The sequence below is a fragment of the Carassius auratus genome, chromosome 16, assembly GCF_003368295.1.
Source record: "Carassius auratus strain Wakin chromosome 16, ASM336829v1, whole genome shotgun sequence".
NCBI classification, from domain to species: Eukaryota; Metazoa; Chordata; class Actinopteri; order Cypriniformes; family Cyprinidae; genus Carassius; species Carassius auratus.
In genome coordinates, this window is record NC_039258.1 from 11101348 (window position 1) to 11116487 (window position 15140).

At 36.3% G+C, this 15140-nt stretch overlaps 1 protein-coding gene across 2 annotated transcripts; it reads left to right on the plus strand.

Moving 5' to 3' along the window:
• The first annotated feature begins 433 nt into the window (after positions 1-433).
• Positions 434-12993, plus strand: zdhhc18a (zDHHC palmitoyltransferase 18a). 2 transcript variants are annotated; one of them, XM_026284055.1, is made up of 11 exons: positions 434-537; positions 639-1418; positions 1660-1820; positions 1916-2065; positions 2834-2971; positions 5030-5081; positions 6603-6705; positions 6805-6914; positions 7561-7663; positions 8765-8835; positions 10909-11049. In XM_026284055.1, the coding sequence occupies exons 2-10, from the start codon at positions 1177-1179 to the stop codon at positions 8804-8806; spliced, it is 1101 nt and encodes a 366-aa protein (XP_026139840.1). In that variant the 5' UTR covers positions 434-537; positions 639-1176; the 3' UTR covers positions 8807-8835; positions 10909-11049. The 2 variants fall into 2 exon arrangements, with proteins under 2 accessions (XP_026139840.1, XP_026139839.1); XM_026284054.1 differs by lacking the exon at positions 8765-8835 and having other exon boundaries at positions 10909-12993.
• Positions 12994-15140: the final 2147 nt, after the last annotated feature.

Sequence of the window (15140 nt, forward strand, 5' to 3'; positions counted from 1 at the left end):
GTTTAAGCTTTAATCAAATGTTTATATAGTTTTATTTAACAAAAACAGTTCAAAAGATAAATTATTGTCACTGCTGTAAAGCTACAACGAATTAATGCAGAATCTTCAAAAACGTAAACAGCTTCCATAATATTATAATTATTTTCTAATATTATTTTAAGAAACTAGCATAATCGTCAGATACTAAGGTAATTTTTCATCTAATTTAGGAATACGTGTTCAGTAATACATGTAACATTATTCGTTATCTTATTAGGTATTATTATTATTTAATTTTATATAGATTTGTATCATGTTCGCCACCTATTGAACATATTTGTATATATGTTTTTATGGTTGTGGATGTATTGCATGAATCTGTTACATTCGTAATGTTGATGTACTAAAACAATTAAATACAAAAAACTACACAGAGGGCAGAGAGTCTCGGAAGTGATCCTTGATTGGTCTGCCTGTGATGACGCAGCCCTTGCGAATCATTGGCGAGTCATCTTTCTTCTTCAGGTAATCCTCGGCTAGGGAAGTGATCGCTGGAAGGTAAATATCGTTATAACAGTTCCGTTGCTGAACTCTGGGTTATATTCGCGCTAAGAGAATTATAAACAACTTAGTCTGATCTAATTTTCAATACCCAACAGATTCATTACGGTTGGACAACTTAATCTCGACAGCGATCGGACGGCTGTGTAACGCGAGGAGCCGAGTGTCGTTCAACGACGGTTGAGCAGCGCGAGGAGCATTGTCGTCCTCTGATATATGTTAGCTTGTTGACAGCTAGTCGACAAGCTAGCCTATTTAGCTTAGCTAAAGACACCCCTAATTTATCGAAAGCAACAACATGGCATGATAGTATAATAATTATTAGATCGATATATTCCCTTTAGGGGATGTTTAGTTGCAAATGGATGCGTTGAGCAACATTATGTGTTTTGTGGACTCTCGAGTTAGCTTAGTACGATTGCTGAAATTATTTTAGTAAATTACGTTACCTAAGTTAATTTGTCTGTACATATGTGACAGTATCTTCAGTAATATGTGGCTGGGCTTTACACTCTATGTCTAGCGTTGCTCAAGCTTCCTCTTTGTTAGGGCTTGGCTTGTAGCTAAAAGTGTTCCAGAGGTTAAATAAATACTCCCCTAACGTTGCCTCTGTACTATTGGACACATTCTTTGAAAATGAAAAATTGTGAGTATCAACAAATAGACCCAGGAGCGCTCGGAACATCGAACACCCGGACCTCCACCACTTTACCCTGTGGAAGGAAAAACTCCCAGCGCCCACGGAGGAAATGGGAAGTTTTCCCTGGAAAAAATCGCTTCTTCTGTGATGGGCGTATTATGATGGGCAGGCAATGCGGTGTGCTTCCGCTCACCATCGGCCTAATCTTAATCACCAGTGGCTTATTTTTCACTTTTGAGTGAGTAGTATGCATTCACTACACATGCACACAGAGCCACCAGTGTCCACACTGCTAGACAATACTACTACTACTACTACTACTTTTCTCAATAGAGACATCTCCACCAGCTGATGTAGCCGCCCTTGACATTGTTACTGTCTGAAACAGTTGCTTTGACATGGTTATTATCAGAATGCACATTTAGAATATTTGTCACCGGTGCTAATTTTGCTCTTGTCTTTGTGTTGATTCATAACAGTTGCCCCTTTCTGGTGCATCACCTTACTGTCTTCATTCCAGTAATTGGTGGGGTGTTATTTGTATTTGTCATCATCACCCTCCTTCAAACCAGTTTTACAGACCCAGGGATATTACCCAGGGCTTTGCCGGACGAGGCTGTGGACATTGAGAGACAGATTGGTGAGATTTTGATTGTGGTGTTTATTTTTCATTTATTTTGCCTCTTAAAATTTTTGTTGTGTATGTTGATATTAAAGTTGTGGGTCTCTTAAAAGATAATTCTGGATCTTCAACATACCGTCCACCTCCCCGGACGAAAGAGATCCTTATAAATGACCAGGTGGTCAAGCTTAAATACTGTTTCACATGCAAGATGTTCCGTCCACCCCGGACATCCCACTGCAGCCTGTGTGATAACTGTGTCGGTAAGGCAGCATTTCTGTTTTCTGCAGATTGAATGGGGATTGGAGCTTTAAAAAGATAGATCGCCCAGAAATAAAATTTTTGTTAATTTACTCGCCCTCATGCCATTCCAAACTGTCTTTTATTCTTCTGTAGAAACCCTTTTTAGCTTCAACAAGAACCATAAAAGTAGTCCATACAACTTGAGTGCAATATTCCAATCCTCTGAAGCCATACACTTTGTATGTAGATTGAAATTTCACTCATTATTCACTGGTTGTCTTCCTTAAGTGAGCTGTTTAGCTCTAAAACTGGAATCAGTGAGTTGAACTCGCAAATTGGATCAGTCTGATCATTAACTAAGTTTTCATACCCCGGATCAATCAATTAATATAGAAAGCACAGTTCTTTCACCAATCTTTCAATGCAGCTTCTCTAATCTAACATCATGAAATGCACCATTAGGACAGATGTCAAGAGATTCAGTTAAACAATGTAAATCAACCTTTCATCGTAAATTTAATTTCATATGGTCCATTTTTATGAAACACTTTTTTGAGCCGTAAATGCTCCAGTACATATTTAGAGTAATTCCATGTAAGGAAGTCATATTGGTTTGAAGCCACATGAGGTTGAGTAAATGATGACTGAACTGTTTCTGTAAAGCTACAGAATATGTTGCTTTAAAAAAGGATGTGTCATAGTTTAACCTAATTTGTATCACTTCCTTAAAATCATTTTTTGCTAGTTTCGTTGTGTCTGAGAATGTTCTGTCTCTGTTCCCTTTGTAGAGCGTTTCGACCATCATTGTCCTTGGGTGGGAAACTGTGTTGGGAAGCGAAACTATCGCTTTTTTTACGCATTCATAGTGTCTCTATCCTTTTTGACCTCCTTTATCTTTGGCTGTGTGATCACTCACCTCACTTTAAGTAAGTTTCACAACACCTGCACCACAGTCTCTTTCTACTTCACACTAAATCTTACCAATTGTGTTGGATTTTAGAGAGCTATAAATGTATGCATCAATGTTGAAATGGTAATTATTAAAAACCAAAAAAATCTTTAAATACTTCATATATGGACATGTTCAAAAGTTTGGGGTCATTAGGATTTTACTATTACTATTTTTAAAGTACCCCTATTATGGGTAATGAAAGGTTAATATTTTGGTTTTGTGAGTCCTCAACAACAGGTTGACATGCATGCAAGGTCAAAAAACTCTTTCATTGTCTTAAAATATGCATTTATTTTTTCTTGTTTTGCTCAATGACTCCCAAATGATTAGCTTAACAATTCATTTTTCCAAACCTCTCCTTTACATGATACTAAACTGTGGTGATCGGTCTGATGACCCAGTCTGTTGTGGTTGGTCTACTGTGTGCAGTACAGGTCAATAACAGAATGCCCATCTCCATTACTTAGCCCACAGCTCTGTGGTAAACCGAGCTGTGGGCTACTGCCATAACATATGCGTTAGCCCAATGCAGAAATGTATTGATAAAGAACTGCAAAGAACTACGTTAGTTTTTACACTAACGTACTGCTATATTCTTTATAAGAACTACAAGTAATAACAACGACAAACATTCACTATTCATCCATTCACACAATTGCGAGTGAACCGATCGTGCTGTTAGACAGAGACCTACAAGCTGCGAGGAGCGAACACAATACACACACAACTAAATGCGTATTTGCATTCTACAGTAGGCTTCAGAATACATGATGGCAACAGGAATTACTCTACTTTCAGAATAAAAATATCCTGATAATTTACTCACCCCCATGTCATCCAAAATGATCATGCCTCCCTTTCCTCAGTCACAAAGAATTTATCAGTCGCAACTTGTATAACGAAATGAAATACAAAAAATAAAAGAAAAGAGATTATACACTTTTTGCTCGTCTTGTCTAGCTCTGCGAGGCAGATGCATACCGTATTTTACGCACTATAAGGTGCACTTAAAAGCCTTTAATTTTCTCAAAAAATGACAGTGCGCCTTATAATCCAACATGTTGACATTCGCTTTAGCACAGCTCCATCTAGTAAAATAGGCCAGTCATTGAAGGTGCGCTTTACAATCCGGTGCGCCTTATAGTGCGGAAAATACGGTACTCTGTTTACAACGGTTCAAGACAGTGTATGTCTAAAAACTCCCAACAATTTTTTCCTCCAAACTTCAAAATTGTCCTACATTTTTGTTTAAATTTTATTTCTTTTTTGAAAAGAGTGTTTGACCATCCTTGCACGTTTACTTTGTAAACACTGGGTTGGTGCTTCTGCCGCGATTTCAGAAAATGTTTCGTCATACCCTAACGGTTTTCTCCTCACAGTGCAGGGCACAGTGTCTTCACCACAGGAACTTGACTTTACCTTGAAACAGCTAAAGATTAGTTTTGAAATCAATTTGTTTTCATGACTCAGAGTCGACTCTTTCTTTTGAAAGACAATAACTTTGTACACTGTGCATAAGGTAATTTTCAAAAATCCATACTAGGGGCACTTTAAAGAAATTAATACTTTTATTCTGCAAAGTTGGAATCACAACTAATCACAACTGACTTAAAGACTTTAATAATGTCAAAATGAAATTAAGATTTCTAATCATCAAATATCAGTTTCCACAAAAATATTATGCAGTCATATTATAATATTACCTAGCAATAACATTACTGGTAGCTGTTTTTAACTCTGATAATAATTAGAATGTTTGTTTCATGAACATCAATTCAGCATATTAGAATGATTTATGAAGCATTGTGAAACTGAAGACTGGAATAATACCACTAAAGCCATTAGTGGTATAAATTACACAATTTATTGTAACACCGTAATATTAGAAATTGTGATAATATTTCACAATATTGCGGTTTGAATGTTTTTGCATAGAATGAATGCAGCCCAAACCTTTGAAAGGTACTGTAGAGTTTTTTTTTTTATTGGTTTAAAGCAGGTTTGTTCTCTGACCTGTCACTCTCTTTAACAGGATCACAAGGTGTGAATGGTATCATCCAGGCAATACAGGACAGCCCAGCCAGATATCCTTTTTTTTCTGTGTTGCCACCCTGTCTTCATCGACTGGCATGCTGCACCACCCCTTTCGTCAGAAACACATAATTGTCAGGTTGACTGAGTTCACCATTTGTTTACAGGCTTACTGATGTTGGTTCCGCCTTCTTCCTAATCCCATTCATCTCTAATCGGCTCAAGGATTCCACCACGCCCTGCTTTCCTGTCAGGATGGCAGCAGATTCTGCTGGTCTCCAGCCCCATTTTTAAACTTTGTGGCTTAAGGTCACAGTTTTCCACCACAACTTCAGTTAATCAACCTAGCTGGCTGGCCTCGTGGTTTGAGTTTGGAGCAGTTCAACCAAATATAGCGTTTTTTTGTTGGTGTAATGGGGTAATCATTATAGCCTTTTTACTTAGTCTGAGCTTTGTATTATTTTAATTTTTTAGTTTAGTAATTTTGACATTTTTGGATTGTAACATTGCAGTGTAATAGGGATGGGAACCGAGAACCGGTTCTTATTCAGAACCGGTTTTGTTCTTTGAAAAGAACCGGAACCGTGAGCAATTTCTAAGTTTCGGTTCCGAAAACTGTTCTGGGGCAACACGTGACCAAGCGATGTGAGTTGTGACCAAGCCTGGCTGCATTATTATTTGTAAAATACGGACTTTATGGAGACTGTGTATACATATTTATAATTTTATCCATTTATATTTCATTAATTAAGGTAAATTAACAAGTGTCTCAGCCCTCAAGAAACTATTTGGCCAACAAGCTTATTCCTGCTTGAAAAGCAAAACGTTATTGATAATGTGTAAAAAAAAACATCAACTTTGAAACACATGCTGATTGATGAACTAACTTACTACCTTCCAGCAACGCTACATTCAGTGAAGGTAAGATAGTAAAAAAAAAAAAAACATAATAATAGTTCACTTAAATGGAACCAGAAGCCAAACCGGAAATTTTCTAAAAATACCCAACCCTACTTATGAAGATTTCTGCACTGTATTATATGTTGCATTTTGACATTGCCAACCTTTAAATTAAGTTGACAGTAAGTAGTAAACAGTATTGATCATTAAGTAGTTGAGTATTGTGCATTTTTCCTTAACACTATTTCTTAATAATTGTTTAATGATTTTAATGGAACCGGAACCGTTAGGTGGAACCGGAACCGGAAAATTTCTAACGATTACCAACGCTACAATGTAATGTGATTTTTAACCCGTTTTTGCACATAATATATGCCTACATGCTTACATTCACTTGTATATATATATATATATATATAGGCTACCGTATACCTCAAATCAACAGGTTTTTCTCTTTTAAATAGCTCTTTTCTCAATTAAATGGCAAAAAATAACTGTTTACTCCAAATGAACCCGCCACGCTGATGGTACTCCAAAAATTTTTTTTTTCCAAGGTTGGCAGGTCTGCACATGGGATTGATTTGGCATAATTGTTCTTGTATCACTGTACTGTTATGGTTCTGTATGTTTTGAACATTAACACAGCAGATTTGCATCCTTAACCCTTCCTGCACTATTGCCGAGCTGGTCATTTGCTTCTTTTCCATCTGGTCCATTCTTGGTCTGTCAGGTTTCCATACGTATCTTGTTGCCTCCAACCTCACAACCAACGAAGATGTAAATATCACACAAAAGCTACATCAACAATTTTTATTTAATTGCAGTGTTTTATACAGTCAGATTGAAGAACAGCTTCTTTGCATTTAATGTTTGCAGATTAAAGGCTCTTGGTCCAGTAAAAGAGGAGAAGAATCAGGGAATCCTTACACCTATAACAACATCTTTACAAACTGCTGTGTGGTGCTTTGTGGGCCGATGCCACCCAGGTCTGTACAGCATGCTAATGCCAACATCATAGCAGAAACAGATATTTATTTCATTATTCATTCATCTCCTAAGATTTAGCTAAAGAAGCCAATATCATTGTTCTTTTGTGAGGCAATGAAGGATTTCTTTTAGCTTAAGGCTGAAGTACATCCAGAGGTTTCATTAGTGTTTAACATTGTCTGTCACGCAGTGCTTTATGCGCAAAAGTGAAGAAAAAAAAGCAGTTGCGAATAAAATTAATTTGAATCTTTGAATGGTAACATAGCTAGTTTTATTTTTGTAATGATCACACGCTCTGCTTCCAGACTGTAACGCACTCACCATCAACTGGACAGGGGTGGAAATTACAATTATAAATTACAATAGATCACCCTCATGTAATCTGTCAAAGTGACGGATGGCCTTCAGATTTTTTTTTCACCGATTAAAAAAAACAATAAAATTATGAAAAATTTCCGGTTAACGTGACCTCTGTGTACATCGTGTCCTCAGTACATACGATTACAAAAAAAGAACACATTTAGTCAGATCTGACTTGTTAATTGTACTGTTCTTTGACATGTTGCCCCATCTTTCCCAAGTCTGTGCTGTGTTTTGAAAGTCATGTCACAAAAGTTAAAACGCTTGTCCTGTCATCTTTTGTAGCTTGATTGACAGAAGAGGCTTTTTACCTCCAGATGACGCACCTCAAACAGTGACCTCTGACACTGAGCTCCCTCCTTTCATGTCTAAGAATGACGCAAATATGGTAAGCGTGCCTTCAAGTTCAAGTTTAAGAAGCATTAAATACTTAAAGCAGTGTAGCAATAGTTTTAAATCCTGATAAATTAGTCAGTCAAAAAAAACATTCCATGGCTTTTCAAGTCATATACTACCGCTCAAAGGTTTGGGGTCAATGAGATTTATTTTAAAGAAATTATTTCATTTAGCAAGGATGCATTAAGTTGATCAATAATGATTTGTCATTGCTACAAAAATACTTTTCATATAAATGCCATTCCGTTTAACTTTTTTATTCATCAAAGCCTTCTGAAAAGAATTCATCACAATTTCCACAAAAATAATAAGCAGCACAACTGTTTTCAAAATTCATAATAATTACAAATGTTTCTTGAACAGCAAATCAGCTTATTACCGGTAGAATGATTTCTGAAGGATCATGTGACACTGAAGACTAGAGTAATGGCTGCTGAAAATTCAGCCTTGCATCACAGGAATAAACTACATTTTAAAATCTAGAAAATGATAAAAAAAGTAAAAAAATGGTCATTTAAAATTGCAGTAATATTTCATAGTATTATTGTTTTTATTACTGTATTTTTGATCAAATAAATGCATTCTTGGTGAGCAGAAAGCTTTTACCAGTCCCAGACTTTGGAATGGTAGTGTAAATATGAACCGAAACCAGAACAGATCTTTTAACCGATCTGAAACCAAACTTTGTTACAGAAAAGCATGTGAAAAGGAACGAGGTTATCCTAGTTTAATCATGTTTATTGTAAACCCTGGCTTGCTGGGAAAGAGCTTGTATTTACAGCTAGTGAGGCTTGCACCTGTTCTGTTTGATGTGTAAAGATATGCACATAGACAAATTTAGATGGATGACGATCTCAACCGCACAATCTTACAGAATTCTATGGAGTCACATTTCATTCAAAATTTAAACAAGGTTCCAATTCAGGTTACAAATTATATTTTGAGACATTTTTGCCACTGTTAGTTGCCAAGCTAGAGATTTTTTTAACTGTATTAACTGTTTAAATATTTTAACTGTAAATATTGATGTTAGTAAATGCCATCGTTTGACTTGCATCAAGTCCTGATGTTTGAAGTTCTGAACCTCACACAGGAGGAGAACTGTCAGGAGTTTGCTAACTCCTGCACTGCCTGAAGGCTCCTGCAGCTCTGTGACGTTTGATGGTAAGGGTGTGTGTATGCATGCCATTCCATGGCCGCCTTCTCGTGACTCTTTGGCCTTTGCTTTGCCTTTTATTTGAACTGTCAGCTTGACTTCTGTTTCTTTGCTTTAAAACCCCTTGCATAAGACGTGTCCATCATGTGAGAGATCATTGGGCTCATTGTCTGTTCTCTGTCCCTTCTTTGCTCCTGGATGCTCCTGGACTGTTTTAGCGGACATCTGTTTTTACTCCGTTTTATGGTGGCCGTGTTCATATATTAGTGTCGGCCAGAGGTCTGCAGTTGTTTTGTTTTTCCTCCATGATGTCATTGTTTCCTAATTAATGGATCATCATCTTCATCATCATCACAATTCATCTGTGCTTATCTCATTCTCATCCACTCTTGGGATTCTGGTGACTGAGGTCATGGTAATGCTCAGCGTTAGTTATCATGCACATGTGTTCTTTTCCACCTTCTCTCATGATGGATGTTTATCCTGATGTTAAGGAGGTGTTTTCATCCTTGCGACCTCTGGAGATCCCCTTATAATATCAGCTGCACTGCTTGAGCTCATTGGAAACTTTGAAGTGCAATGCTTTGTTTCCAATTGTTGCTACATTATTAATTTCTTGGCAATACTAACCTGCTTTCAAACTTCTAATCTGGCCGTTTTCTCATACTCATACTTGCTTTGCTGTCTAACATCAGTTGCCTTTTTTTTTTTTTTTTTTTTCGCAAAATCATTTATGACTGTGATCTATGTTTTTTGTCTCTTAACTAGGGCTGCACAGTATATTGAAATATAGCAATATGGCTTAGTGTGACTGTCAAATCGCTTGGGCTGTGATTTTAATGTATTCTTTACTGGTTTCAAGCATGGCATTTACACAGATATTGTTCATGATACAGTGTTTCAACGTCTGAGAACATCTTGGTTTATTTATTGTAAATAGAGCCCTTCTGAGACACTGGTATCATGGGCTATATGCATGTAAATGAATACACAGAGACGGCTTCACTCAAACCAACAACCCATCAGAATATAAGCTTGATGGTTTACTATTTGATTATTTGTTTCTGTTTTACAGTATTACAATATTTCTTATATAATATTATTGTTTCATAATAATGTGACCCTGGACCACAAAACCAATCTTAAGTGTACATTTTTCAAAGTTGAGATTTATACATGATCTGAAAGCTGAATAAATAAGCTTTCCATTGATGTATGGCTCATTAGGATCAGATTCAAAATCTAAATACTGAGAAAATCACCTCTGAAATTGTCCAAATGAATTCTTAGCAATGCATATTACTAATCATAAATTACGTTTTGATACAGTTACAGTAGGAAATTTACAAAATGTCTTTACTTGGTATCCTAATGATTTTTGGCATAAAAGAAAAATCAATAATTTTTACCCATGCAATGTTTTTTTTTTTTTTTTTTGGGTATTGCTACAAATACACCCCAGCGATTTGAGACTGGGTTTGTGGTCCAGGGTCAAATATAACAATTTGGGTTGGTTCTTGTAAAAAGTAAACCCAAGTGTGAAGCCCTAAAGGATTTTACACACACACACAAAAAAACAAAATCTTAAAAGTAATTTTTATTTTCTGTGCAGTGCACTTCCTAAAAAAGTCACCCCACTAACTCAAGAATGACTCTTCTAATTATATATTTCCAATTATAGTTATTCAAGTAATCATAATGCTATATTTTGCAGAAAAACAAAATTATAGATTAGATTATAAAGTCAAATTTTTGTAATATTGTAAGGGCCCTATGAAATCAGTGTTGTTGCTTTTTTGAGTCTGCACCATTCATTCACTTACAGGCATGCAGAACATGCAGGATTCATATTTACATACTATTTTGCGGATTAATATTCAAAGAAACCAGTCCATATTGCATTAAGTATACAGACTTACCTTTAATTTGGCAAATTCTGTGACATTCCGCGTCATACGGCAAATTCCATTTTTATGTCTAGTTTCCTCGATTCTGTCTGCATTTCCACATCATGGAAATCATATGGCCCTGTATTGTGAAGCCCCACTCTTAACCATTTTTTCTTGCTATTCATTTCACAGTGCACACAAGGCACAAAAGAGCTTTTAGAATCAATGGCACACTCCTCAGTGATCCAGAGCACCTGCGCTCCAGGCACACCCAAAACTGCCCCGGTCTCCCAAGAGAGTCTACTACACACCATCTCTATCACCGTCTCTCCCCCCAACAGGCCTCCTTCTACTGGCTGTTCAGGCCACCAGGCCCTGCGCCCCATAGACGTTTCCTGCTCCCAGAAAGGGAACAAACGGGCCGCTCTTCACACCCATAAACCCATGTTGCGTGTACCCAGCCCTCCCTGCTCCCTCGGCCACAGTCCAATCATTCTAAGTGATGCTCCTGACATGGGCTTCATCCCATTGAACTGAGTGAAGTATCTCTGCCACCAGCAGCCTTGTGCAAATACTCTCCTCTCTGTTACCACTTTTCACACTTTTTAAGAAACTGTGACTTACTATACTCAGGATCCTCTCAGGAAACATGCCATCTTTCAACAAATGGGAATAAGCCTGCATTGACTTTTTAAATAACAGAGGGATTTCAAGATTCTTTTGTTCCGTTAACATCAACACACACTTGGTGGAGAGAAACGCAAAACATCTTCAGGAGATGCTTTTGTTTTTCAGTCATTTTGCACAAAAATATTGACAGATGATCAGTGTTTAACATGCTCAAGACATTTTTTTTCAGCCTTTTGTCATCTGCTTGGACCTAATGCAATAATTATATGCTATGAAAGGTCAACTTGGTGTAAAAAAAAAACAAAAGCCTTACTTCAGAGTCACTTCTGTTAATTTTGTGTGGTGTTAAAGACCTTCTACAATAAAGTCATTGGTTAAAAAGTATTTGCATCAACAGTCAAGTATAAAAAAGCAGTTTTATGAATTGGTATCAGAGAGCTCAGGATTATAGAGGGTTAATGATTTATTTGTGTTTGTGATATAATCCAGGGGTTTTTATCTCCTGTATAATGTTGCATCTTACCAATGAGTGAATTAACAGCTTTCATATTTATGTTTGTTTTGTGTTCATTTAATACAGGGGTTTTCCTTCATTGACAAATTTTCGGTGGCATCCTAATGCAAATGTAATAGTATTTGATGCAAAATTTTCCCCTTTAAGATCGTTGTCTTCATCTTGATTTCTGCTTACGATGCAAAGTGCTGAAGCACAGTGTGAACCACAGAATACAAAACCTGCAACCCATTTGTGAGTTTTCTACTTCAAAGTACTGTTGAGGATGTCAAACATCTTAAACTAAATAGTTAGCCCTAAATTCATAATCATCAATAATCTTGGGAATGCAAATGTGGACTCACTTTGTGATAGAAAGTTTGGCAACGCTATTTCACCTTTCAATTTTAACTACTGTATTAATTAATGCATTCGGTATCATGAACTAACAACGACGGAATAAAATGTTTTTTACAGACTTTATTAATGTAATAAATGTAAAATGTTTTACATATCATACTTTATAACATTTCAAGTCACATCAACAAACGATGTATTATGAACAAAAATTACTCAACCACAATTTAGATTAAAAAAATATCTACAAAGCCGTTTTTCAATTTTTCATTTTAAGCTTACCAAATGTAAAGTGTTAATTCTGTCACTGACATGTAATTGTATAATTGTGAAAATTAATTGCATTTTGAGTATTCAGTCAAAATTGCATGTGTATACTAGCTACCACAGAAAATCATTTTTAATCTAGGAAAAACCCTGTAGTGTTTCTGACTTTATATTGGTGGGTCAAAGATTGTTTTCTGGTTGTTATTAAAGTGTTTTTACTAAGCTTGAGAGAAGAACTCTTGTAACTGAAACCTTTTGCCTTGAGATTGATGGATTACTGATGAATTGAGGCATCCTCATTAAGATGATCAAGTTTTTATTTTTGAATAATAAATAGGAGTCTGGCAAAGTTGATTGTAAATGTTTTTAACATATTTTGCTTCTCTAAAAACATAGATTAACAGAAGTTGATCACTGCCAGCAGTGTTAGAGGAAAAGTAAAAGAATGTATGACTTGTTGTGATTTGTGTTTTTATCCTTTTTCACCTTTAGACTTAATGACAAAAATGAATAAACAAATGTTCTTTCCACTTGTGATTTAGTTGTTGAAAATGTTTTCATCTGGTCTTGTATAACATCTTTTGTTACCTCCTGTGATCTACTGCATGCCAGACAGGTCACATTCATTTAAACAGTAGATGGCACAGTTTTCCACTTCTAGTTTGCATGTGTCAGATGAGGACAGTGTGTTTCCTGGAAACATCCTTGATTGATTGCTTGCTTGATTGATTCAAGCATTTGCATTCACAGTACTTGAGCTATTCTGAATGTGATATTTGGCTTTAGCACAGTGCCATCAAGCTGACATTTATTCTGGTTTGATGTAACGGGATAGGATATGGGAAATGCTGAAATGCATAATTGTAGGGTTGCTGTATTTTAGTCTAGTCTAACAAAAAGATGTGGGAGAGTTTTTTACCTTTCTCTTGGTACTCAGCATCTTTAAATAGAAAGCGCCAAGCCAAAGTGATAAATTTCAAAGGGTTTTTCATTTAGCCTCGAACTAACCTCAATTACCCCCATGCATCCCTTGCCTAGAGATTCTGTCATTTAAAAATATGGCAACCTTTCGTACAGCCAACCTCCCGGAACTCTAGATTAAAATGTGTCTGTATCTGGGTAAAAAAGGAATTGATTTGCTGACAGAATGCCACAGTTCTGAGGAACTGGCACTTGCAGTAGATGAAATCACTAAAGAAGTTGATTTTAGGGTTTGCTTTGTTGGAGTAAATGTGTTTGGCATAAGCGCTTCCTTTTTAATCAGTGAAGGTTTTCTAATACCTATACTGTAAAATTGAAAAACCAAAAATTCCTGGAGTGCATATTACCCAGACGTTTTTGTGTAATGTACAAAATTCTTTGTGGAAAGTATTTTTAACTGATTATAGACCACTTGAGTTAAGCAATAAGTGATTTTGATTTGAGTAATTTTCCTTAAATGGCAAAAACATCCCCTCTAAATGCTGTGTTGGTTTTGACTGACAATTTTGAAAACAACATCAGATGTGGTTATAGCAAAATAAAAGTGTCTGTCACTGCAAAGCCATTTAATAAGGTTGTTCAGGTTAGACCACATCCTTTTATCCAACTACAAGATTCAAGAGTCAGAAGCATGAAGTGGTTGTGGATCACGTTGTTCTCTCCACAGACTTTTGTCTGGACCACTTCACACTGGCAAGACGATATTCCAAGTTGCTATTTTTCCACCTACGCCAATCTTAATTAAGCAAAACTGAACACCGTCCGCATACAGTAACTTGTACCTTCTTTTTCAATCTCAGATACAGAATCATCCTTCTTAGCCACTTTGATATTCTGGAAATTACAGGTTTGTATCTTCTTTGTAAATACTAACAAAAAATTGTAACAACTGTTTATAACACTTAAGTGGTGATTGCTAAGGCTGTTAATGTTTTTAATTACTGATCTTTTTTGCAAGTCAGTGATATCCTTTTTTAATTAAATGTGTTTGTATCTGTGTCACATTGTTTCTTGCCATTTTGACTTCAAAAGCTAACCCCATGATGCATTTTTTTTTTTTTACCTTAACAGGTTTACAGTCTTAGATTTATTAGTCTAGCAAAGAATGAAGCCAAGGTTTCCCAGCATCTGTGTCCAATGTTAAAAGTACCACATGTCAGAGTGATCCGACAAAGAGCAATTTGTGCATGAATCTTTGCATTTTATTATGCCTGTTTTCATGTTGTTTTTTCATAATAATGTCAGTCTTATCTTAATTGTACTAGTAGGGGTTAGGATTCCTATATTTAGAATTTAATCACTTCTGCAGTTGTGTTATGCTGGAGTTGTTCATTTGTGAAAGTTTGTCAGGTGGTTTTTCTGTTTTCATAGAATGGGTTTCATGGTTGATCAACCATCAAAAAAAACAGTGCTTTTGTGCTTGTGATGATGTTCTATAGTCTTTTGAGTATTACAAAGGTTTTGCTTGCACAGGTCAGATGTAGAGAGCAGTATTTTATTGCAGATGTCAAGGGCAGTGATTGAAAAGGCAAAACCATAATGCTCTTCAGATGGACGTCTTGTCCTTTATGTGAGGTTTTGAGCTCTTCAAAGATCCAAGTTCATGCCCTCCTCTGTCTCCGATTCTTTTTGAACCAAGATAGCGGGACTGCATTGATTTAGGCATGGCTTGTGTGTCTGAAGATTCTAGATTCAC